General features: G+C 51.0%; 1 protein-coding gene and 1 non-coding gene across 5 annotated transcripts in view; both read right to left on the bottom strand.

Moving 5' to 3' along the window:
• Nucleotides 1-17,717, bottom strand: part of Stab2 (stabilin 2) — a 137,434-nt gene extending 119,717 nt beyond the window's left edge. For 3 of the 4 annotated variants that reach the window (XM_063255465.1, XM_063255467.1, XM_063255466.1), the window contains exons 1-3: nt 17,213-17,711; nt 14,690-14,802; nt 10,942-11,048 (exon numbers count right to left, since the gene is read on the bottom strand). In XM_063255465.1, the coding sequence (XP_063111535.1) occupies nt 10,942-11,048; nt 14,690-14,802; nt 17,213-17,290 (298 nt within the window). In that variant the 5' untranslated portion in view covers nt 17,291-17,711. Of the gene's footprint in view, nt 1-10,941; nt 11,049-14,689; nt 14,803-17,212 lie in introns of all 4 variants that reach the window. The other variant, XR_010049463.1, reaches the window with a different exon arrangement.
• Nucleotides 17,718-22,246: 4,529 nt separating this feature from the next.
• On the bottom strand, nt 22,247-22,383 carry LOC111755537 (small nucleolar RNA SNORA2/SNORA34 family). Its single transcript, XR_002790084.1, has one exon. It is a non-coding gene; the product is annotated as a small nucleolar RNA SNORA2/SNORA34 family (small nucleolar RNA).
• Between the last annotated feature and the right edge of the window lie 3,954 nt (nt 22,384-26,337).

Genomic DNA, 26,337 nt, shown 5'->3' with positions numbered 1-26,337 from the left:
GGGCAGGCTGTACGGAGAAGAAAAATAAAAGAAAAGGTTGTCCACTGCCAGACTTTGTCGTGTGTCCTTCCTGCCGGCCGGGAGCGGACATCGACATTTGGAGGCCCGCACGGGGACTGATCACCCCCGAGACGTGACAGTGGACAACGCTCCAGTACAGAGCTGCGAGACAGGTGAGTTGGGGATAAGCCTGGGCTCTGGGTGGCGCGCACCTACAGGGCTTTTAGACTCCCCTCAGGCTCACGCGTAAGTGGCGGATTCCTTGGGCCTCACGCGGTGAGTAACATATTAAAAAATGGGAAACATGCTAGGTAGTAACATTAAGAGTGAGGGTGGTTGTGGAGAAAGCTCTCAAGAGCTTACAAAAGTATGCAGGGTATTTGAGCAGGCCCAGTCAGGGAGCTCCCGAGAGGGGCCCGTCAAGGGGAACAAAGATGCTAAGGAGAAGGACGGGGCTCTAGCCTCGGAGTCGTCTGACTCCGAGGACGAGGGAAAGTTGAATGGCAAGGAGGCCAAAGAGACCAGCTGTCAGGAGCCTAAGTCGCTCGATAAGGAGTCGCAGGGTTCTTTCCCAGTAATTCAGGGTACCACAGAGCCATTTGTTGACTTTGTGGCCCGAATGCAAGATGCTGCCGATAAGATATTTTCTGATCCGGGAGTGGCTCGACCGCTGGTAAGGCAGCTGATTTTTGAGCAATGTACAAAGGAGTGCAAGGCAGCGATAGCTCCTCATAAGAACAAGGACCTCAACGCCTTGATTAGGATATGCAGAGAGATAGGGGGGCCGCTCTCCAACTCGGGAGTGGCTGCTCTCCTGGCCGCGGCTGTACAGCAGAGGGGACCTCGCGGGTTAGAAGGGGAATGTAAGGCTAAAGGGTGTTTTGCCTGCGGGGAGCCAGGACACATTAAACGTCATTGCCCAAACAATGCAGATGCTAGGCCTCACCCTAGGAATGAAGAACCATATGTTTGTGGGCGATGCAAGAGGGGATCACACAAAGCTGAGGAGTGTAGGTCGGTCTTTGATGCTCAGGGCAACCGTATTTGTGGACGAGATGCTAGAGGGCCAAAAAATGGCCAGAGGGGGCCCCCTTCACAGGCGGGCCCCCGCCCCAGAGACAGGACAGCTCAGGATGGCAGCCTTCAACAAGGGCCACCCCTGGGTCAGCAGGTGTGGACCTCAGTGTCGCCTCCAGACTTATATTAGTGCCTGATATGGGTGTTCAAGTGGTTGAAACCACCTTTAAGGGACCGTTACCCGAAAATTCCGTGGGTCTGGTGATCGGGAGATCCTCCACGGCCCTTCGGGGTCTCATAGTAGTCCCGGGGGTCATAGACTCAGACTACACAGGACACATTAAAATTATGGTTCAATCTCTTGTGGGTACTATGGTAATCAATAAAGGAGACAAGATAGCGCAGCTCTTGCTGCTCCCCAGTCTCCACAAGAGATTCCCCTCAAAGCAGAAAATTAGAGAAAGTCAAGGTTTCGGTTCCTCAGGGGAAGTCTTCGAGGGACTCCATATAATACTTGATAAAAGGCCCATGCTCTCACTTAAGGTCAACGGCAAGAGTATAACAGGGCTCCTAGACACAGGAGCTGACCGTTCCATTATCTCTAGAAAGGATTGGCCCTCCAACTGGCCCACCAACACTGTAGATAACACGCTGCAGGGCCTGGGGATGGTGTCAGCTCCTCAGGTTAGTGCTTCAACCCTGCTCTGGTGCGATGAGGAGGGTCATCAGGGCCATTTCCAACCATTTGTGTTGCAGTTGCCAGTGTCTCTATGGGGAAGGGACATCCTCACTCAGATGGATGTCACGCTTACGTCAAACTGCTCCCCCCAGGCTAAGGATATACTCAGGAACCAGGGATATACCCCCGGCAAAGGCTTGGGCAATGCCCTACAGGGTCGGACATCCCCAATACCAGTAGAGAACAAAAAAGGTAGGCAAGGGCTGGGTTTTTCTTAGGGGCTGCTGAAGAAGCTCTCCTACCCACTTCGATCAAAATCACCTGGAGGTCAAATGATCCGGTTTGGGTACCTCAGTGGCCCCTGCCTAAGGAAAAGCTATTAGCCTTGTCAGAAATAGTCAGTACACAACTTAGATTAGGACACATTAAGCCGTCAACCTCCCCATGGAACACCCCCATTTTTATAATTAAGAAAAAGTCTGGCAAGTGGAGGCTGCTCCATGATCTAAGGGCGGTCAACGCGCAGATGCAGTCCCTGGGGGCGGTCCAGAGGGGGCTGCCAGCTCTCTCAGCCATCCCTCAGTCCTGGCCAGTTTATGTTATAGATCTTAGAGACTGTTTCTTCTCAATCCCCCTGCATCCAGAGGACACTCATAGGTTCGCCTTTACTTTACCCACCATTAACCAAGAAAGCCCTGATCTCAGATACGAGTGGATAACGCTGCCCCAAGGTATGGCCAACAGTCCCACTATGTGTCAGATTTACCTTGATTCCCTACTGGCCCCCCTACGGAAATCCTTTCCCAAGATAAGATGTGTGCATTACATGGACGACTTTTACTCAGCGGCAGGGACCCAGACATGCTAAATAATATGCTCGGCCAGTTGGTCGAGGCCCTGAGACAAGCTAATCTGCATGTTGCCCCCGACAAGATTCAGGGAGGAGAAATGGTGACCTACTTAGGCGCGAGAATCTCCCCTATGCTAGTCTCTCCGCAGAAGGTCACCATTAGGACGGATGGCGTTAGGACCCTAAATGACATGCAAAAGCTATTGGGAGACATTAATTGGATTAGGCCATATTTACATATACCAAATTCAGATCTCAAACCCCTGTTCGACCTTCTAAAGGGAGACCCAGATATAGCCTCCCACAGGAGGCTCACTCCTGAGGCAAGAGCTGCCTTACAGAGAGTGGAAAAAGCCTTAGGTGGGGCTACCTTACACAGAATTGAACCAGGGCTACCCTTTGATGTCTGTTTGCTACAGACTAGTCTACAGCCCACAGCGGTGATTTGGCAGAAAGGACCATTACTGTAGATACACCCTAAGGTCTCACCTGCAAAAGTCATAAAACATTACCCGGAGGCAGTCGCTTCATTGGCCCTTGAAGCGCATGATAGAGCTGTCCAACATTTTGGCTCAGGACCACAAGCCATCCGAGTACCCTATACCGCCAGCCAGATCAAGACCCTGGCTGCCTGCATAGATACATGGGCCATTCTGAGATGTGTTTTCCATGGGGATATAAACAATCAATACCCTAAAGACCCTATCTTGTCATTTGTCACTCAGCACCCTATAATTTTTCCAAAGGTTACTGCCTCTGAGCCATTAGTCCCAGCAACTACAATATACACAGATGGCTCCAAGACGGGGATAGGCGCCTATGTGATCCTAGGCAAGCCCCCGGTTACCATACAATTTAAACCTGATCAGCCTCAGGTGGTAAAACTGCAGATCATTAAAATGATTCTTAAACGGTTCTCAGAAGCCATTAATATTGTCTCCGATTCTAGGTATGTGGTCAATGCTATGCAAGTGCTTGAGACTGCCGGTTTAATTAGATCCACTTCCACAGTGGCTGGGCTGTTCCTGTCTATCCAGACATTGCTTCAGAACAGACACCATAAGGTCTTCACCACCCACATAAGAGCACATACATCCCTGCCGGGGCCCATGGCACAGGGGAATGCGGCTGCTGACACTGCCACTCGCCCATTATGGATTTTTACCTTACTAACACCAATCGAGCGAGCCCGTGCCTTCCATGATAAGTTTCATGTCAATGCCAGGACACTAACAAACCATTTCCATGTTTGCAGAGCAGATGCACGAGATATCGTGCGACTATGTGACTCCTGTGCCACATACAAACCTGCCATACCGATGGGAGTAAACCCTCAAGGTTTGATCCCTGGTGATGTTTGGCAGATGGACATCACACATATACAGGAGTTTGGGACTCTTAAATATGTTCATGTTTCCACAGACACCTGTTCTCACGTCATATTCGCAACAGCAGAAACAGGTAAAAATGTGTCTAATGTGATCAATCATTGCCTGGCGGCTTGGGCCGCATGGGGCAAACCAAAAATATTAAAAACTGATAATGGACCAGCCTATATAGGCAAAGCCTTCAATGAGTTCTGCAAAATGATGGAGGTTCAATTAAAACATGGTATCCCATACAATCCCCAAGGTCAAGGAATCATTGAGAGGGCTCATAGAAGCCTCAAAAAAATTTTACAAAAACAAAAAGGGGGAGTAGGCCAAGGCCTGGCCCCAAAGGCACGATTATCCATGGCACTATTCACACACAATTTTTTAAATTTAAATAATGATAATTGCTCCCCAGCCGTGGAGCACTGCAACCCTTCCCCCAACCATAAAGGGTGGGTGAAGTGGAAAGATGTCCTGACAGGACAATGGATGGGCCCGGATCCAGTGGTCAGCTGGAACCGAGGCGCGGTTTGTGTTTTCCCACAGGAATCGGGACGAGAACCACTGTGGGTACCGGAGAGACTGACACGGGCGACAAAGCCCTCGACTGAAGATCAGACCTGCCCTACCGGAGATCCATCACAGACCAACCAACAAGATGAATAGAAATAGCGGTAGCCCGAAATGGACAAGAAGATCCTCAGGCATATGCATGGCTCGCTCGCCTAGCCTACGACCGAGTCTAGGGACGGTGAGCTTCCCACACTCCTCCTCTAAAAAATTATGACATAGCTGGGTAGGAGAGTCAATGACGGGTAAGAGCGTACTCCCCCGGTGCAACTCAACCTAAGCCAGGCCCTACCCCATCCTGCACGTAAGCCGCTGGACTGTTAGATGCTGCCCAGGTCTAAATTTCTCTCCGAGGGGATTTCTTTACGGAGAGGAAATGAGTGCAAGCTTGTGTGCATCCAGGTTCCGTCCAGTTTGTGCCTGGCCCTAGAAAAAGGACGAGGGCCTCAGGGCCTTGGCAGACCATGGGACGGCCGACCAGGGTCTAAGCCAAGGACCTACGGTGGGCCTACGCATAGGGCATAAGCCTCTGCACCCAGTCCAGAAAGGGCTACGATGCGCACATTCATAAAAAATAAAAAAGGGGGAGATGTTGGGAGCCGCAGCCCCGAGCCCGGTCGCCTCACTTGGCGGACGTGAGGCCTGTAGTAAAGAGTAAAGCCTGAGGTAGATTACCCCTCCCATGGAGCACGTTAGTTTCCTGCTTACCGCGTAAGCAACCCGCTCAACAATATAGTCCTCCTGGCAACTGATGATGTTGGCCAATCAGCTTGCCTTGCTTACTTTAACATGATTGGACACTGTATCCGTATATATACTGGTGCCACCCCTGGGGGGGAAGAAGAAGCCCGGAAGTAGAAGCCCAGAAAGAGCCGCGGGGAGCGGACCAAAGGAGGCTTCGGCTGGGAGCGATCCCAGGGCAGGCTGTACGGAGAAGAAAAATAAAAGAAAAGGTTGTCCACTGCCAGACTTTGTCGTGTGTCCTTCCTGCCGGCCGGGAGCGGACATCGACAGGGAGAGACCTGGAGGCTCTTCTGACAAGCAGGTGAAGCCCGAGGTCACCACGCCCAGAGGGTGCTGGGAGCATTTCACCCAGCCCTCCTTGGCACCCAGCCCTCCTTGGCACCCAGCCCTCCTGCTGGGCCATTCTCAGTAGTGGTGGTGTTGGGAACAGCCAGTTCTGGGCAGGATGAGGCAGGTGCGGACCCCCGCCCCATTCCTGCACCTGCCCCAGCACTGGGTGTGCGAGGAGTTCCTTGGGTGACGCCCGGCTTCGTTGTGTGCTCAGCGGGACGCCTGGTCTCCCTCACCCTGAGATGCACCCTTGGGCGGCCTGGCAGAGATGCCCCTGGGGGTTGCACACTTGCTGACATCAGTACCCGAGCCCACCTTTCGCTCCTTCCCTCCAGCCCAGCTGCCCACTCCCCACGTCCGGATTCGGATCCTTCCCCTCCAGGCCTTCCTGGCAGGCCATGTTGAAAAAAAATATTTTAAAATAGCAAAAGAGAAAAAAGGATAGAAATGATACAGAATTTCCCAAAAAAGTAGGAAATTAGCACTAATTAATATATTGCATATTGTTATCTTAGAGGTAGTTCAGGTTACAAGATTTAGGCACAAAAGAAATGATCAAACAAACAAGGAAGGCACAGTCTGTTCTTTTGGATGAAGTAACAGATCAGTAGCACAGCTATCTGCCCTGTACACACACGTGCACACACACGTGCACACACACACACTCCTGTACACATAGAGTCTCTTCCCTTCCTCCTCCTCTCCTTCCCCAACCCTGCTGTCCTTGACTTTTGGGCACTTTCTTTCCCTTCCACTGTTAGAATATCTATTGTACATTCAGGTTTTTGTTTTTTACTAGGGAGACAGTACGCTATTTACAAATGCGAGTCAGATTTCTTTCACTTGTATGATCTCAAGTTGCCTCTGTTTACCTATAAAAGCCTCCAGATGATCCCTGGCAGGCCAGTTGGACTCCCCTTCCTCCGGGCACCATGCCCCCTCCGCCCAGCCTCTCACTCCACGCCCAGCAGAAGCACACAGGGCAGAGGGGCTGATGGGAATATAGCCCAGTTCTAGTGCAGGCTGGACCCTGAAACTGGGGACCCCCCCACTCCCCGCCAGCTCCCAAGAGTGTGATTGTGTCAGGGCCTGGGGAGTTACTCAGCCTTTTAATCATCAGGCAGCCCTCTAAGATGCTTCTCTGGCCCATCCGTTTTGGGTCACTGGGGAGGGGACTGTCCCAGGGGAAGCCGGTCCCCAAGGAAGCCACGACAGCACACCCCGAGATCTGCAAAGCTGCCCGCAGAAAAGCAGCCGGGAACTGTTCCACACCGGGAACATGGAATGGGGGTGATTTACTGCGTGTGAGCATCATGGAGAGGACACATGACCCTGCTGTCCCCAGAGGAATCACCTAGGCCACTGCCATCGAGAGCAATGTCATCACCAACAGGAACATTGTCATGCGACTGTACCTGGAAATCTGTGTGTGCTTAATAAGTGCTTGATTTTTAGGAGCTGGCCAACCTCGGGAAGCACTCTGGACAAAGAAGCTGGTCTGAGTGCAGAATTAGTGAGTCCTCATCTTCTGACCTGAATAGAAGATCTTAAGAATCTGTGAAAATATCTGTGTGGTTTTAAAATACATTTGTCGGTGCACACCTGTAATTTCAGTACTCTGGAAGCTGAGGCAGGAGGATCATTGTGAGTTCGAGACCCGCCTGGGCTACAAAGTGAGCTCTAGACCAGCCTGAACTACATAGAGGGACTCTGTCTCAAAAAAAAAGAAAGTTTAAAAATACATTTGTGAGGCAAAAGGATACATTTATTGGCTGCCTTTCAAATCATTTCCTCTCCCTCCACCCCATTAAGAACGAGCAGGGTAAAATAAGTGTTGTCAGCAACCGCCCTTGAGAGAGAGATTGTAGAATGTGCCACCAGGGCGTTTCTGAGGCACTGCGGGGTCAAAGGTGCTGATAAGGTGTTCAGGCCATTCTCACATTTCCGTCTGGTCACCCAGACTTTTCCCACACAGCAGATCCAGCCAGTGTAAGCTGTCAGCAAATCACCAGCCGTCTGTTTGCCTAGAGGCTGACAGTCCGCTTCCTGCCTGAGGGGCCAGGGACCCGCTGTGACCTGGGCTCCTGAGAGAAGGGGTGCCCCAGGCACATCACCACCTTTGCTTAAAGCCTCTGTGCACAGGGCCAGCAGGACTCGTGTCCTGATAGTTCCCAGGCCACCTCCGCCCGGGAAACCCTGGTGAAGCACATCTGACTGTGTTATTTGGCAGGGAAAAAAATGAAAGCCGGAAAGAACGGCCTCAGTCTGCGTTGTCTGTGATTCGCAACCCGTGCAGTGTATTTTTTAAAAAAAGTCAATGTCGAGGAATTTGGTAAAAAAAGCCATCAAGGCCACTGCTCTCCGAAATAACAGGATGATCGCTTGGGCCGTGGTGACTTCAGATGAGACCTCCCTGCACACGCTGGATTCTACTCCTTTGGTTGTTGCATAAAGCCCATAAATTCATGGTGCCATAAAAAGAACAGATGTACAGATAGAAAGCATTTCATGCGGGCAGGGTGGTGCAGGCCTGTGTGCCCAGCCCGCTGAGAGACTGAGGCGGAGGATCATGGGTTTGAGCCCAGGCTGGGCAGCTTAGGGAGTTAGCCAGACCCTGTCCAAAAAAATTAAGTAAGTAAACAAGACCCAGAATGGCGTTAGTGTTAGCGTGAAGCCTGTGTTCAATCCCCAGTACTGAAAAAAACCAAAAAACAAAAAACACCAAAGCATTTCTCTTTCAGTAAAATTTTTGCTGTTGCAATATGACTAAGTTTCAAAGTTAAAAATCTGTCTCTGCACTGAGAGGAGACCTCCACCACACACCAGGTAAAAGCAGGGCCAGTTTAATGGGGAGAGCGGGAGACACTAGCCCCTGCAGGTGAGAGCTCGAGGCTCATTCTGCATTTACAGGCCGGTGGAGGCCGCTGTCTGCACCTTCCAGGTGTTCAGCGCGGACCATGGCCTCCTTCCTTATCTGGGGGAGACACTACCCACATGCTTTCCAAAGCACCCGAGTTGGTGGGGGGAGCATGGGGCCCGGGAGTGGGTACCCCCAGGCCGGAATGCGCTTCCCCCCAAAGGCCAGGAGGGGACGCTGTCAGCAGCTCCCCGTGGCCTTGTCAGAGGGTGCTTGTCATCACCTCTAAGGGCAGGGGTGACAGGGCCGGCGAGCTGAGGATTTGTCTTTTTCCTGAGAGGAAGGAAGCCTTGCTCCCCAGCTCGTATGCATGGAATATGAAGATAAAGGGCGACACCCTTCGGCCCCCAAGGGAGGGCGACAGGAGTGATGTCCCGGCCTTGGTCTCCGTGGCCTTGAGACCGCCCCAAAGGAAATGCCTGGACATTCAAGGGCTCTGTGAGACCCTCCCGGTCCTGGGGAGGAAAAGCACCACATTCGCTGGCCCGTGGCACGGTGGGAAGCTCATTTCACTCCGAGAGCCCTTTCTGTCACTTGGGTTACAGTGGCAAGAATCGCACCTGCCGTTCTGTGAAGCAGGGCATGTGGCCTCTTGGGACAGCTAAGGAGCTGAGGCCGGGCAGCAGGTCCCCTGCCGGGAGGTTCCAGGCTGTCTTCGGCCCCCGGCTGTGGTCGGCCACTTGCTCTGTCGGGCCTGCTGACGCCTGTCGCTTGTCTGCAGCGTGTGTGACCCCTAACCTAGCAGCAGATTAGGTCCATGGGCTAGAAGCCGGGCAAGAATCCAAACATCTGTTCTACCAAGATGCCTGCGGTCACTCAAAGCGCACCCCCATACACGGAACTGAGGGGAAGGTCCTCGGGGTCTGGGGGTCCAGTAATCGCTTGGGAAACGTGGACTGCTGCATTTGATCCTGAGGTGCTAAGCTCTTAGTGCCAGCACCCTGGGGGGAATAACACCGGGTGGGCAGGGGAGGGAAGGGCTGGGAGGCTAGACCCCAAGCCTTGACCCTCCGGGCACCGACCGAGAAGCTGGAAGGGCTTAGGAAGAGGATGGAAGGGCAGGGGAGGCGCTGCCCCCCCCCCTCGAATGTACCTTATCACTTCCATCCCACAAAGAAACTTGTATGAGGGGACGTTGGACTATCTGATTTCTAGTAAGCAGAATGCGGAGAAAGCTGTCTAGCTCGGAGAGAGGTTTCAAACTCGCACTGGATGACACAGAGCCCAGGACCCCGCCGGGACCTCAGGTCAGGGGTGGGGAGTAGTGGAGGGCATTTCACTCATTAGCAGGAAAGGAGGCAGCTGCGCGTGGGCGCCGTGATTTAGGACTCTTGTAGAGAGTGAAATGGTCAAAGTATTCAAGGTTTCCACCCGTGACAGAACACAAGCTGACATTTTCCTGTTTTAAACCTTTCTAAACTTCCCAGGCGGTACACAACTCAGCCATGTTACTTTAATCAGGGGAAAATATCACAGAGTGTAAGAGACTAATGTCTCCCTCCTAAGATGATCTTAAGGAGTGTTTTCGTTACACGGTAGAAGATAGGTAGCGAATTTATGAGCTCACATTTCTGACTTCGATGGTCAAAATGGGAGAGAATTTCAAATAACTTGAGTATCACAACAAAGCTGGGGTCACTGTGTAATAATAACCTATACCAAGGATGAAGGTTCAATTCCATCTAACAAATATTAGGCATGATCACAGAAATCTATCATGGCTAAGATTTGCTAGTGGTTTCTGTTACCATAGAAACTCTTCAGAATTAATTCTATGTCTACCTGTATTGCATGTAACTTTATAAAGTTACCTTACGGTTTCTTTATATTAAGGCATTATACATTCAACATTGTAGAATTTGATATTCTGTCTTAAGACTAAAATTATTATAATATTTAATAGTTATTTGCTATAGTCTTTGAGATGTAATGGAACTTCTTCTTAAAGAAGTAATATCTGGGATTATAATGCTAGCATCTCTCTTTGCTAAATTATTTTTTTAAAATAAAAATGTGTGTTTTTTCAATCACCCCCTTTTCCAACTTACAAAGGAATTCTCTTGGAGAGGTCTCTAACTGCAGCAAAGAGATTTCTTTGTTGGGACCTTTCATTTTGACACTGGAGGTTGAACCCAGGGCCTTTGCACTGAGCTACATTCCCATATATATTTTTTTAAACTTTGAAACAGTGTCTTGCTGAGTTGCCAAGGCAGGATTTAAAGTTAAGATTCTCCTGCCTCAGCCTCTCAGAGTGCTGGGATCGTAGGCCTGAGCCACTATGCCTGGGTTGATTTCCTTAGAAAAACCAAGGGGACATGAAACATTTTATGCAGGTAGCCTGGAATGGAAATTTCCAGAAAAAGATGCTCACCTCTTTCTTCTCCAGGGCTTCGTGCATCTTGATTTTACATGAAACGGGGTCTTGAGAAGCCAAGGTCAGAGCCCGGGTCATGCCACTTACCCATGCAGTCTGGGCCCCAGTGACCAGGGCAGCACTCGGGCTGGGATTGGTTCTTCTGGCAGACTTGACGGCAGCCGGGTTCAAATACAGAGAGTGAGAGGTAGTACCTGGGAGAGAGGGGCCCATGCTTAATCAGAGCCCTGCGGGGGGCTGGTGGGTTGGGATTGCCCTGGGTGGCTATTTAGTGATTTATACGGTCTTTTAAAAAATGCAGATAGAGCATATTTGCTTTCTAGGTAGAAAGAAACTAAATCAGGAGTTCTTTTAATTGTTAGAAATGGATAAAAAATTCAAGAAATACTGAAGAGAGAAGGAAGGAACTAAAATGATACCAGAAATGAGCTTAGCAGATGAAATAAATGATGTGCCTTGGCTCGTGCTGGGGGATGGGCCTTCAAGCTTGTTAGTGAGCCTCCTAGTGACCAAAGCAAGAAGGCAAAAATCGTGAGTTGCACAACGCATAGGAAAACAAATGTGTGGCTTCCTATTAGGATCTTTACTACGGATACCCGAGAAGTTATGAGGCAGAGACAGCGTACTGTGGTGAGCTGTATCTACCATATATCCTTGTGGGAGATGTGATGGTGGCTTCCTCAGAACAGTTTCTAGTTCTGGCGGGTGTGCAGCTCTGGAATAGTGATCCCATGGAGGTAAAATGCCAGCCCCTTTTTACAGGGCTCTCTGCCTCCCTGAGTTATTCCAGGAGGGGACGGTAGCATTTCTAGAGACATCAGTCCTTCAGCTGGGCTGTTGTTGGGAAGAGCAGAGTGAGGGTGAGCTCAGCGCTGATTCCTAACCCAGTCCCCAAAGCGCAGTTGGTTCACAGCCGAGCCGCTTGGTCTGCGGGCAGGCGAGGTATGGGAGAAGGACATTTTGCTCTGGATGGCTGAGATCACTACCAGGGAGAGGTGGCGGAGGAAGAAGCCAATGGCAGAAGCGAATATCCGCTCAAGAACCGATCTGGGCAGACGTGCAAGATGCCACCGGGCAAGTGCAAATGTGCCCAGTGTCACGAATCATCAGAGAAAGGCAAATCAAAACCACAAGCCAGCGACTCCCCTGGTAGGGCGGCTACTGTCAAAGCCCTTTCAGAGGTGGGCTCTTATGCTGCTGAGCTGTATCTGGGGACACAGTCAGTGGCACAGTGCCTACCTGGCAAGCACGAGGTCATGAGTTCGATACCCCCGTACCAGAAAAGAAAAAAGACCAAAACAAAAAAAAAAAAAAATCCCAAAAACCCAAACCCACCCAAAGGCCACCAGCCTGTGTCAGGATGTAGAGGAGACGGAGATGCCCCGTGTACTTTGTGGAACGTAAACCGGGCAGCCACAGTGGATCAACAGTATGAAGTTCTTCAAAATATTAAAAACAGAACGAGCATACAATCCACCCGTCCTCTTTCTGGGGATGGATCGAAAGGAGTTAAAGTCAGGATCTCAAGGAGAAATGTGTCCAGCCCCATGTGGCATGTAGGAGTCTCGACAGCCAAGCCACCGATGCAAGCCAAGCCCTGCGGACGGGTGAGCGGGAAGCAGTGGAGACGCAGGACGGGCGTGTGGTCGGGGCTCCTGGCTTGTACGCAGGTGGGCTGAGTTAGACAGGAGGGTACCGAGTGAGATGCTGCGTCACCCACTTACACCAGGAAAGTCACACAGTCCAGCTCAGAGAAGCACACGGTAGAGGGGGTTACTGTGGGATGGAGGGATGCAGACATGGGTATTCAGCAAAAGGCCCGAAGCTTTCGGCTCCGTGTCAGATGAGGAGGTCCCAGGGGCTGTTGCAGGGCAGCGTGCCTGGAGTTAACCATAGTGTTAACTTAAAAGTGGATGCTTGAAAATTTCCTACTAGGATCTTCTGATCAAGTGTTCTTATCGCAGAAAAGTGTGGGGAAAACTTCAGGCAGAGATGGATATCTTTGGGGTGATAGTTTCGTGGTCTATAAGTACCCCTAAATTTACCAGATTGTGTATGGTAAATGTGTACAGCTCTTTGTATGTCAGGCGTACTTCAAAAAAGTCCTTTTAAAGAGGGCTGGGGATTTAGCTCAGTGGCATAAGCACCTGGCGGTCATGAGTTCAATCCCCGGTACCGATAAAAAGTAAGAAAAAAAATTCCTTTTAAAAAAACTCCCTCATGCAGCTGGGTGTAGTGGTGCACACTGGTAATAACATCACTTGGGGAGGCTGAGGCAGGAGAGTCTCAAGTCAGACTTGAACGTGGGCATCTTGGCCAGACCTTGTCTCAAAATAAAAAGTAAAAAACGGCTGGGGGTGTAAATGTTCTGGGTTCAACTCCCAGTACTGAAAAAGAGAAGAGGAAGAAGGAGGAGGGGAGAGGGAGAGGCTGGAGGAAGAGGAGAGGGAAGAGGAGCATGAGGAGGAGGAGGAGGAGGAGGAGGAGGAGGAGGAGGAGGAGGAGGAGGAGCAGGAGGAGGAGCAGGAGGAGGAGGAGCAGGAGGAGGAGCAGGAGGAGGAGGAGCAGGAGGAGCATGAGGAGGAGCAGGAGGAGGAGGAGCAGGAGGAGCATGAGGAGGAGCAGGAGGAGGAGGAGGAGCAGGAGGGGGAGCATGAGGAGGAGCAGGAGCAGGAGGAGGAGGAGCAGGAGGAGGAGGAGCAGGAGGAGGAGCAGGAGGAGCATGAGGAGGAGCAGGAGGAGGAGCAGGAGGAGCATGAGGAGGAGGAGGAGGAGGAGGAGGAGGAGGAGGGAGAAACTCAAAACCATCCAACAAAACAGAAGAGCCAGGCTGTCACATAAATTAGTGACAGACGGAAGTTTTCAGTTCTAAAACAGGATGGACACAAAATTGTATCGTCATGCCCACGCGCCGAGAATGGGCGGGATGTAACCTGTTTGTTAAAAAGCCCACCAGGCCCTGAACAAAAGAGCAGTCAGCGTGAGCTCCTTCTCAGTGAGGAGCCACGTGGTTTTAACCTCCGGTCTAATTCTAATAGGAAACGAAACTTTTTGGGACTGTGTCACTGCACTGGGTAATTTAGTGGTCAGCGGCTTCATATTTTGTTTATTGTAGGCTGGCTCAGATTGGGAAACTTCTATTAAAAATAATGATTTTGGTTTTGATATATAGATAGTGTTTAAAAAACACTGTTTCTAAAAAAACATGAGATTTAAAATAGCATCATATGACAGCAATACGTTTTTCATTTCACACAAAAACACCCATTATTCATTCCTGAGTTGAAAGTGGACTCATGGGTCAGTGCTGCTCTCTAAGTTAGGGAGCTAAGGATAAGACAGCTGCACCCCGCGGCCAGTGAACACCCTGCTGTCCACCGGGGAGGGCCCATCCTGAGTGATGAGAACCCTAATCCTAATGCAAACATTCACACAACCTTCAACCAAGCTAGAATTCACCTGTGCCCTTTCTCCGGGTTCTGATTCTGACGGGCCCCGTTTACCAAGAAGGTGCCTCGTAGACCGCAGCTTTGACGGGCTCAGGTGAGGACTTTTTCCAAGCAGAACAAAGCCCAGATTTTCAAACTAAAGAAGGGAGAATTATGTGCAAACGCAGTGCAATTGGGTACAGCATGGTCAGTTTGTTTTAAAATGTGATTGATGAGATTGATGAGCTTTGGATTAGGGCTGTAAGTTGTGAGTGACCCCAGTGGGGGTTCGGTGGAGTCTCAGCAAGAGACAAGTCGTGGGCTTATTTTGCAGCTTTTGAGCGGGGCATTTCTCTTGGGAGTTAGGATTCCTAGCGTGCTGAGGTTTATTTTTGCACAGTGAGTACCTGCAGTCCTGGACTCCCGCGGAGGTGAAACCATTCAGGCACGGGAGTCTGACTGTGCAGGGCTGGCACGGGGTGGTGACGGTTAGGACAATCTTCTTGTCACATCGGTTTCCCTGTGCAGACACAGCCGAGGACACCAAATCCCGTTAGCAGAGCCTGGTGAAGCGTCTGACCGGCCCCCCCTCCCGGCTGACTCGGTCTCGGTGATGTCCGGGATGGCAAGGGGTGAACCAGCAGCAACGGATGTGAGGCTGCCAGTGTCGCCTGGAAATCTTAGCATTGGTATCACGGCTGTGGTGAGGGGAGAGGGGAGAGGCACTGGTTTGCCAGCTGCGGGCTGCAGCCCGGTGTCCTGCAAGGCGGGGCAATGCCACCACTCCCTCTTACCCAAGCCAGGAAACTGAGGCAGCACTCAGAATCTGTGTTTCAAACGGGAACACTGTACAGTGGGCAACTCGGGGCCAGAAGGCCTCAGTGTTTCCACGTGGGTCCCACATGGACTCTGGCTCCAGCGCCCTCAGGGTGCGAACTTCTGGGCACCGTGCCCTCCCCGTTGCAGAAACAGCTGCAGCCCTGGGTGACAATCCAACTAGAAAGGAAGGCCTAGGAGGACCCGGCTCCTTTCTGTGTTTCCTGGTGCTAAATCCTGAATCCCCAGCAAGTGTGTGGCATGCAGGGATGCCGGCACATGCTTGTTGATTAAATGCATAAAGTGGGGACCTCACACAGCTGCGTGAGAGACAGGTATTTAGCACGGTAACCGCTGCTTAAAAACATCTTACAACATCCAGGTCTCCTGCCTCTGCGTTTCTCACAGCTCATCCTGCACGTCCAGCTGTGGCCTGCAGGTGAGGTGTGGGGACTGATGTCCCCAATTTCTCTGGGTACACTCTCCCAGGGGCGTTATGTTATATGAGCTTTGTGCTCCAGAGATAATCAGGGCAAACATCAGCAGCCTCCTTTTAGGGAAACTGAGCCAGCGCTGGTGCAGGGACCAGGGTAGGGACACGTGGTGATTGCTGGCCTTCTCATCCCTTCAGGAACCCTCTCTCTTCCCTGCACCCAGGTGTCACATGAAACATCACATCTGTTTCTACCAGAAGCTGTCACATGGGGATCCTTACAACTCAAATAGCACAGGATAGGCTTTGCAAATGGATAGAAGCCACCCTTGGATACCATGTGAATTAATCCCCTTTGGCTGTAAGGACACCTCTATTTTTTCTTTTCCTCTTTTGATTTTACAGACAGGGTCTCACTGTGCAGTTCGTGATGTAGCCTTGAACTCTCTATGTAGCCCAGCCTGGCTTCAAACTTGTGATGATTCTCCTGCCTCAGCCTCCTGAGTGCTGTGATGTCAAGAGTGTACCATCATGGCCAGCTGCTAGTTTTCTTTTTTAAAAGCAGGATTTTCCTTGCGTAGGTGTGTAGGGTAACATTACTTGACTTTCTTTTCTAGGAGGCTGGATTTGCTACTCTCTCTTAAAGAAACCCCGTGGTCTTCAAAGTGCCTTTTTGGGTGGAATGTCTCTTTGGCTCAGTATTTATAACTTGTCCCTTCTGAAAAGCAGACTCAGCTTCAGCCAAGGCTGAATTTCTGCACGACAGGCGACACTTGGTGATGAAGATGCGGGTGACTCTCGTTACACTATTTGTGGAGCAAGTTCAGGTGAGCAAAGGGGTTTGAGGGGGTTCAGTGACTCTCTCAGGGTCCAGCTACCAACCTCTGCTGGGCTCTGAAATGTCCACCTCACAGGCTCACGAAGCTCACCTCCTAATGCCCCGATGGATGGCAATGCCATTTTCCATGTTTTTAGGAAAAGTCTTATCAAGAGACAGCCCCGCTGGAGGCCTCTGGCTGGTGGAAATATGCCTGGTTCATGTGTCAGATTTAGTCTTAGACCCGAAATCAGATATGGCAAAAACACATTTTAAATAGTCGCCCGGACGGCCCTCTGCTCTGCATACTCTGGGCCCCACAAGAAAGCCGTGTGACCCGCCCCAGGGTCCTGCGTGCTGATAAACTCAGCAGAGGCAAACAGGGAAACTGCATAGCCCTGGGGAGGCAGGAGCTTGGAGATGGCCGAGCACCCAGCCCAGCGGGCTTTGTAACTATTTCGGATACTTTCTGTCCTTAGCAGGACAGCACCACCCCGCAGCTCCCCAGAGCATCTCTCTACAGCTGTCTGTATTTTCCACCCTTGCAAACGCAGCACGCAGGAATTCCCTGCCGTGAGCTGGTCACACCACAGGAAACCCAGAATTCACAAATCCAGAAGAGGAAGAGGAGCCAGCAGTGGAATCAGCCGTCGCCACAGCAGGAGCGACTCCAGGACTAGGACACCTGGGCCAGCACACTGCGGAACCAGGGCGCACCCCCCTTTAGGGTTCTATTCTTGCAAGCTCTCTTGAGGTTCTGGAAGTCCAGATAGGACCCTTCACTCCTGTTAATGTGGGAAAACAGACTGCCTTTGAACACATCACGAAAATTCAAAAATAAAAAATGTGCAAGTTTCATCTTACCTGTTCTGGGGCTGCAGCCAGGGAGCAGGACTTTTGCAAAAACAATCCAAGCAAAATGACCCTCGCACACCGCAGCATGGTGGGGAAACGCCTTGCCCCGCCTCCGCGCGGCACCTGTCAGGGCCGGGTCTCTAGTCTGATGTTTGATGATGGCCCAGTGCAGTCTTTCTCATCGCAGTAACGACTGAAATCCTTTCCTTCTCCTGGTGGAGCCAGAGGAGCTGCGGGACCTGCCCGAGGCAGGAAAAGCCCAAGTCCGAGGCCTTGCTCCCGTCCTCAGAGCCGCATATATGTCCTGGAGGGATGACAGGATTTCCTGCAGGGCAGAGGCAGGGACTGACCTGGAGTTTGTGCCTCGTGAAACTCCGGGAAGTCCTCCTCCTCCTGCTGCTGCCCCCTCCACAGCAGCCCCACGGAACACCCTGCCGCTGCCTGGTGCGGACGCCCGAGCCTGCAGGGCCTGTCTTGTGGCTTTGCCCTGTGTGGCCGCCAGACTCCTTGGAGGTGCTGACAGCTGCACTCTCGACTCGTCCCTGTCCTCTCTTCTGGGTCACTGAGCCTGGGGTGTCATCGTGCCCTTCCAGGCCCAGTCTGCTGCCACCTCTTTCAGGAAGCCTTCCTGTCCTGCCCCTCCACACTCTCCTCAAGATCCTCCCAGAGTTTTGTACAACACCATGAAAGCTTAGTCACGTGGATCACGATTCATCTGTCTGTGTGTCCGTCTCCCAGACCCAGCCGCAACACAGCTTTAATCTACTCAGTAGCCCTTAGAGCCTGGAGCAGATTTGTTTCCCCCAAAGAATAAAGAGCCAACACTTTCTGAAAACTTCCACGTTGCTCTAGATCTCTGTGTGGATTTGCTTGTTTAATCCTCACAATGCTTGGTGAACTACTGGGGCTTATTCTTCCCATTTTACAGATGGGTAGACTGAGGCAGGGCAATTAGACGATCTATCCTGACACTAGTCCTAACCAGGTGTAGGTGGCAAATCCAGTATTTGAAGTACGGTTCGGGAGCTGCTTACCACCATCCTCTTCTGCCGAAACCAGTAACTATTTCATGAGAAAGTAATAGCAGGTGGTGTTCTAGTCCGAATGGGAATCAGGATGGATGGATGCTGAGTTAGCACTGGGCAGGATGGAGTCTAGGCTTATTAGCAAACAGGCGTGGGGGACATCTGAGGAGACCCGGGGGAGACCCTCAGGCAGCTCCAGATGCCAAATTAGTTAAGTGACACAGTCCTCCTTTCTCTGCCAAGCCTGCACCTGATTCTCTCACCTGACACATCATATGGCACGGCATTGCCCAGGGACTAAGAGCCTTTCGGATCCAGGCCTGTGGGAGCCTAATTGGGGTCTGAAAGGGAGGACACTTTGTAATCCCTGGGCTCTGTGCGTGTCAACCTCAGCCTGTGCATTAGAATCCAGGGCGACCTTAGACCCCATCACCTTCTGCCCTACCCAAAACGGTCCCATCAGCGCTCTCGGGCCTGGGGCCAGGGAGGAGTCTTCACATTTCCCCTGCGATTTCTCGGCCCCTCTGCTGCTCCAGGAGACAGTGATCTCAGCTTGGTGTGCGGATGAGATGTGGGACCTCATTTCTCTCATCAGACAAGCCAGTTCGACCCACACAGCAAGGAAGTGAGCCGGAAACTCCTGATTCTTTCCTCTCTCAAGGACGTGCCTGTCTGGGGCATGGAACAGGCCAGGTCCCAGCTAATGTAATAACGTGAACCCAGGCTGGCATTTCCCAGGCAGCGCTCACCAAAAGCTCTCCAGTTCTGGGGATGCTGCAGTGGGCGCCCAGGAGGGGCTCCACCCCAGGGGACGCAGGAAACCTCCTTCTAGGGTTAGTGGCTCCCCTTGGCCTAAATGCCCGACAGCAGAAGCCGCATAACAAAACAAGACCAAAGCAGCTCAGTTTTATTTAAGACAATACTCCCAAACTTGGAAACGAAGGGATCGTTTTCATTTTACAAATTCAGATCAGCGGCCTCCAGACCTGGTGTGCTGATGGCCTTCTTTTGGGAAAATGGTCTCGGACTTAGCAGGTGGGCTATTTCATGTTTATGTTTCATGTTTAAGGAAGCAGGAGTGAGATGTGTGCACAGACGTCAGGAACCACATGCATTAAAAATACAGCTCACGGCAGGGATCAGAAATCGTCTGTGTAGCTGTGCTAATTAATTTTTTTTCTGCTAGTTTCTTTGGAACGGAGGTTCTGTCCCCTTTTGTCCCCCAAATGTGCCTGCAATCGACACATGGAGACCTTAGGATGACACCCAGGTCCTGGAGGACGCTGTCCTTCTCCACCAGGACGATCACACCATATGCAAACATGAGGCCCAGCAGCCCCACAAAGCCCCGCTCTCTATAGCTGCAGCCCCGAGGTGGGTCTGGAATTCCCCTGTCGCAGCTGTGCTATCTGAGTCCCTGAGCATGTGGGCCTGAGCTCCACTTCCTTCCTGTGGTTCGTAGTCCCGTTGGCTGATGATGGCTGTCACCTCTGTCTTTGTCCAGAGTGTTGGAGACTGAAGCCTGTGACCTGCTGAGCACAGGGCGGTCAGGGCTCTCTGCTTCCAGCGGGTCTGCTGGACCCTTGCTCTCCTCCTTGGGTCTCCTCTATCAGTGCCACCTCCTGTGGCCCCGTGTGCTGTCCTCAGTGGCAGCAGTGAAGGGGAGCATGGGTGGCATGCCCTTGGTGGCAGGAGGAGTCTCCCCAGTGGAGTCTGAGGGGGAAAGAGGGCAGCAGCCGATGTCTCGGGCACCTCCGGGGGACAACGCTGGGCTCCTGTGTCTGTGCCCAACTGCCCCTGCCCTGTTTCATTACCTTGCTTGGTGGCACGGGCCTGAGTCCCCTGGGTAAGAAATGTTCTGTGTGTGCCTGGAGGAGGAGCCAGGACGGGGTGGCACTTTCCTGCCATCGTCATCATCCAGCGTGCCATCCCATGCCAGGTGCTCCTCAGACTGCAAAGTCACCAGCTTCCTGAATTTTGAAGATATGCTTAATCCAGTCTTCATGTGGTTTTAATAAGTTTAGATGTTCATTTAAATTTAAAGTGTTGAATGCAACATATTAGATGCTGGTGGGTTTTATTATATTTCCCATTTTTCAGCTGAGCAGACTGAGGCACAGAAAAGGAGTCACTTACCTGGGCTCACGGTCTCTTTGAGCAGTGGTGCAGACTCAGCCTGGGCTGCGTGGGCCTGGTGTAAGATGCTGAGGGCTCCACGCCACAAGCTCAGACCTCTGGTCTGACCTCTCGGGGGATGGCCTTGGGCTTTGAGTTTATCCTCAAGTGGGACCTGCCCAGATATCCACAGGGGGACCAATAGCACCTTTTGCTCTGCAAGAAAAACAAACAAGCAACCACAACAGGAGAAAAAAAAAAAAAAAAAAAAAAAAAAAAACCAAGGCAGAAATTGGGAATCTGGGGTTAATTTCCTGGTATACACGTGCTTTTTCATCCTTTGGTGGCTTTGGCCAAGAGGAAGAAGAAAAGTATCTCAGGACAGTGGCTTGGGATTTATGTTTCTTGAGCATCCATTTAGAAAACGGCAGAACTTGTCCTACGTAGTTTCAGCTGGCCCAGGAGTTTCCAGAATTTTTCTCAAGAGAAGTTGGTGCTCTGGGAAGGCCAGCTTTACACAGGGGACAAGAAGTCCCTGCAGACCCTCAGGGATCCCGGGATGGGCTGCAAGTCCCCGCTCCCCTCCCCGGACCTTCCATAGCTTTGTTCTTTTGTAAAATTTACATTCTGGCCAAAATGGAGCAAACATCCATCGAAGACAGTTTCCAAAGTCTTACTTCATGGTTTTAAGTAGCAGGGAAAATGCTCTCTCGGTAGGACAGACTGAGTTTTCTGCCCCAGCTCAGAGGTTTCTGGCTGAGTAGGCGTTTCTGCTGGAATCCAGCTCTAAACAAATAGCCCCGTGTGGGATTCAGCTGGACCTCCTATTTACTCTTGACACCTGGAATTTCTTGGCCCTTCTTCCCATCTGACCATAACATCTAAACAATCCAACAGCGTGCTCTGTTCACGAAGAGAGCAATTCATAACTCAGACTTTTAAAACATCTTTCCTGTGCTGATCTTCTGAGTAACACATTCTTTTTTTTTTTTTTTCTCCATTGTCCTGTTTTCTCCCTGTTTTGGGTAAGAATATCTTTTATTTTTCCTAGATCAAAGGACACAGTTAACTAAACCGCAGATCGCCCCTAGTTTTTCACTGTTTTGAAGTAACCTCTGCTTAAAAACATCTTCAAGGGAAAAAATCTAAACAATGTTTTATCTGATTTATATAGGTAGCCAGCTGTTTGATATGCTTTACTTTTATTGTGCAGGTCATAACTAGCAGGAAGATTCTTTCTCAGTTGTTAACGCACTGTGACATCTTCTTACCCATTTATTTATACAACAGATAACAGAGCTGGAGTCTGCCTGGCTCTGAGGCGCAGCTGTGTCACCTCGTGCACTGGAGCTTCTGGCACGCGTTTGTGTCTATGATCTCACTTAAATGCGACCCTCAATTTGGTTTTTGTTTCTTTTTTATTTTTAAATTTTTTTATTTTAAAGGGGGTAAAGTTAAACACAACAAAACAGAACAAAATAGGACATAAGAAAGCAGTGTAAGAGGTATAAATTTCAAAGCTAGACGACCTGAGATCTTCACTGTCTATCATATTGTCTCTTGTTTTCTTCCAAATAGCTGCCCATGTCTTCACATACAGAGAATTCATATAAAACAACGTAGTATAAAACTGATCCGAACAGAATGAGGAAGGCGTTTTAGGTCTTCAAAACCAGACATTAGGGAAGTCAGGAATGGCTGTTGTAGAGTCTCCTGTTCTCCTCAAAATAGCTGTCCACACCTTCATGTATACTGAAGCTCAACAAAACAAAACAGGCACGGGGGAGGGCTGGCTTGGCGCTCCAGGTCCCAGCATGGCATGGTCCCAGTAAATGAGGGTGCCTCCGTCCTGGGCCACGCTCACAGCCCTCACCGGAGTGGTGGTGGTGGTGGGGTTGCTTCAAGCTGTTTCTTTCTAATGAACTGACTATTTCACTGCCCAAGTTCTGAAATGGCCAACAGACCATAGAAAGACATCTCTTTAGGCTCCTGCTTGAAACCAACAGTGTCAGGAAGCTGCTGGCCTTGATTCAGGGCCAAGTGACTGTCAATTTGTGACCAAGGCAACGAGTGTTACCTTGATTTGGTAGCTGTGGGAATGGAGGCTTACGGGACTCAGTGATTCCTTGGGGTCAGCAGGATGGTGTGAGGCTGAACTAGCCGGAGGGGCCAGGTAACCTCGGTCCAGGCGAGCGCTCTGCTGACGCTGACCCCTAGCGGGTGAGTGGAGAGCCGAGCTCCTCTAACTGCCCAGGGGATGCAGACCTGAACTGGGTGCTGCCTGCCTGTTTCTCGCTGAGACGTGGCCGTGGCTGCCGAAGTCCCAAAGAACACAAAGCTGTGGTTGGATCCTCACCTCCCCAGCTGGGACCAGAGCCGAAGAGACTGGGGTCCCGAGTCCCAGTGGCCCCTTAGAGTCTGCGGGTCATCCCTGCCCAGCGGGACACGGGCAAGTGGATCACTAGTGGCTTGGAGTTCACACCACAGGACAGAGCCACGCCTTTGACCTGAGACGGGGACCCCAGTTCTGCTGATCACACCTTGCCAGGGTGCAGAAGCCTCCCCCGGCAGTCCTGTGATCAATTCTGTTTCCTCCAAGCCCTTGTCAAAGCCACCTTCTCACAAGACCCGTGCTGCAAAAGGGAACATTCTGTCTCCCGTCCTCCACATTCAGTCCCTCGCACCCCAGAACTTCCCCCAAACTTTCACATGCTTCCTGTGTTTATTTTCTCTGTCTTAGTCCCTAATTAGAATATAGGCTCATTAAGGGTGGGATCTTCATCTGTCTGGTAACTGATATACTGCAGATACCAGGAAAAGGGCTCCTGTGTGGTTAGTAATCTCTGCAAAGGACTGAAAATAACTGGCCAAATTGAAAGCTTCCCAGCATCGGAGACAAACAGATAGGAAAACTCAGGCAAATACCACCACCCTCCCAACACTCTGACTGATTATTCTGTCAAGGACTAGAGGAGAGGAGCTCGAAGGCTCCCGATATAAAATAGTGATTAGCACACGGAAATGCCAGTCACCCTGATTTGAGTGGTACCATTGCACACTACAGAAACTGTATGCCATAAACGCATACAGTCTTACACGCTAACCAAAACTTTAAAAATGTTCAAAGAGGAGGAAACGCAGTTATCTTGCTTTTATTTATTTGTTTATTTTAAAGGGGATAAAACAAAAGAATAAATCAGAACAAAGAAAGCCGTGAGAACAATGCTGGATTCCAAAAACAAATCAGCAGGAACCCCCTCTCCCCCCAAGTTGCTGTATTGCATATCGTGGTTCTTCTCATAGACGCTGAGAGGACAGCCTCAGGCCTGCAGTGGTCCCACGATCCCAACGTTCAGTTTTGTTTTTTACCTCACTTGTGTCACGCCAGCCTGTGTCAGGGCCGGGCGGGGACGGTGGCGGTGGCGGGGAGCTCGCTCTTCTTGTCTCCTGGCCTGCAGCAGCCTGGCTAACAGGAGGATGGGGCTCAGCTTCTCGGTTTCCTCCTGGCCCACGACTGTACTTACTCTGACTGGATCATTACACGTTGGCTATATGCACCAACCCATCCTATTATAGACGCAGTGAAAGTCCCTTTAAGGGCCTTTGCTAAAACCTGCGCTTGTTTTTCTCTTCCCATTCCCTGAGCTACTCACAAAAATCAAGCCTTACTGCTCCTGGGCCCCCGCACTGTCACAGTGCTGTCCCCTAAACCCGGCGCTTCCCCTTCTTACTCTGTTGGGTTATTATGACCCAGCTGGGCAGTCACCCCCCAGGCGCTGTGTTCCATCCTCCTCTATTTTGGATAAATGAAATAGATTTCGTCCTCACGGGCTCCTCCCACCTTTCCGTACCAAGTCTACATGCTCAGAAAGGGCGGTCGGCCCAGCACATACAAAGGTCTCGCTGTGGATCTGCCCAGCTCTGACTTGGACCTGCACCGCGTGCCTCAGCCTGGGGTGACGCCCTCCACACTCTGCCGCTCCACAGTGAGGGGCCTTGAAATATTCTTCTCCTCTCTCATCCTAAGGGGATTCCCCCGCAAATTTCTTTAAATCTCAAACATACTCATGATTGGCTTCAGTGCTGGAGATAGACATATATATCTCCTTGGGGAGTATACAGAGTCATTTTTCTTCTTCAAGGAACCTGAAATTGCTTCAGTCCCTAAAATTGCTTCTTCCAAGGAAACTCAGAGGCATTCTAGGATGTTGGAGAAGAGGGGAGTGGGAGCATATTTAAGCGGAGACTTGTTGCCATGGTGAGATCTTGTCCAAGTTGTCCCGTCAGCCTGTAGAGCTGGAACAGCCACTCTTTAGGATCAAAAGTGGATTAAAATCAGCACCCTCTGGGGCTTCCCTAACACAGCCGAGCTTAGCCTGTCCATGATTAGAAAGTAGCCTAAACTCCTCATCTTGGTAGAGAAGCCCTCTCCTGGCCCGCTGCCTTTTCTCAGGCACTAAGTTTTTTAGGCGGGGGTTATCGTGGCCATCAGATCCCAGGGCTCAAGAGATCACGAGGTTTGGCTGACATGGTGGTGGCTCAGGGTGGACTGAACTTTGGGACTGAGGCTCTGCCTCTCTGTAAAGCTTCGCCTCCTGCAACGAAGGTGGGATTAGCCGATGGGCAAATGTTCCTGGTGCCCACCACCCTGTGCCCCCTGCCTGGCTCCTCCACAGTGTGCTTTGCTGGGAGAGATAAACCCACCCGTCCCCCTCGGAGCCGACCCAGCGGCTGGGCGTACTGTACCCACACGGACCCAGGCCCTCTCCGGAGGCAGCTTTCTGGGCAGGCATCCCCACCCCGCTGGCCGCTTCCTTTTCCTCTGTTAGTTTAAATCTTTCCACACAGCAAACTTTCTCTCTTTTTGTGACCTTTGCTTTTCCTTCTGGTGGAAACCAGTCAGCAGGTCCTGCTCCAGGAGAAATTGTGGAGTAGGCAAAGCTTTTCCGAGCCCCTCCCTCGACTCCCTCCTGCCCCACCCCGTCCTCCCCGTCATTCACTCAGGCCAGGGACACAAACGGGCTCCTCTCCCCAGGACGTCCTCTGGGCAGGGTGCCGCTTCCTGGTGGGCAGCGATGAATTACTACGTGCAGTGATGGGCTTTATCCACCCAATTGCTCAGGCCTGATTTTTCTGTCTTCTCTTTCCCTGACCTGCGAAGCCAGCACTTCTCAGCGCTTTGAACCGGTAGAACCCTCTTACAAACCCTCTCACCTCCCCCCATTCTCTCTGCTTCAGCCACCACAATTTCTTGCTTACATCCTGGCAGTGGCGATGCTACTCCATCTCAGTCGTACAAGAACTCTTGTTCCCTACAATCCAGGCTGCAAACAGCGCTGAGTCCTCCTCTAAAGACAGAAACAGGACCAAGTGCTCCCAGCGTAGCACTCTGCAATGGCCTGGCACCAAGCACCACCTCCTTGTTCTGGTCTTGGGTCCTGTCTGATTCGAACTCTGGTCTCCTCATGAAGGAATCCAGAGTTTACTGTGTTAAGCTTCCCGTCCCCCTTCCTCCTATGTCTCCAACACCCTAAGTTAATTCTTAGGTTTGGCGTTCCCGCAGGGATTTCCTCTGCCCAACTGTTTCCCTTTGTCCTCATTCTCATTTAAATGTTGTCTCTCAGCAAAGCCACCCCTGAGTGCCCCCAAGCTCATGTGGTCACTAAGCCACTCCATGGCACCCATCCCTTTCCAGTCCCCTCTCGGTGATACCTCGTGTGTTCCCCACTGAGATATCAAGTCCCCAAGAGCAACTTCCCACAGTGCTCCTCGGGTGGTGCCTGATACATGGTAGGCGATCCACACGCCGGCCTGCATGAATGTACAACTTGTTATATACTGCTTCACATACCTTAAACCAGTTAATCTTCTCAACATTTCCAGGAGGAACATAATGTTATTATCTTTGTTTTAAAAGTCAGAAAACTGAGATAAGCAGAGGTCTCTAAAAAGGCTCATAACACAACTTTTTATAAAATAAAATGTTAAAATTAT

The sequence above is a fragment of the Cavia porcellus genome, unplaced genomic scaffold (assembly GCF_034190915.1).
Source record: "Cavia porcellus strain 051 isolate PalLab524CR breed Dunkin Hartley unplaced genomic scaffold, mCavPor4.1 scaffold_8, whole genome shotgun sequence".
NCBI lineage: Eukaryota > Metazoa > Chordata > Mammalia > Rodentia > Caviidae > Cavia > Cavia porcellus.
This window is presented reverse-complemented; position numbering and strand designations above follow the sequence as displayed.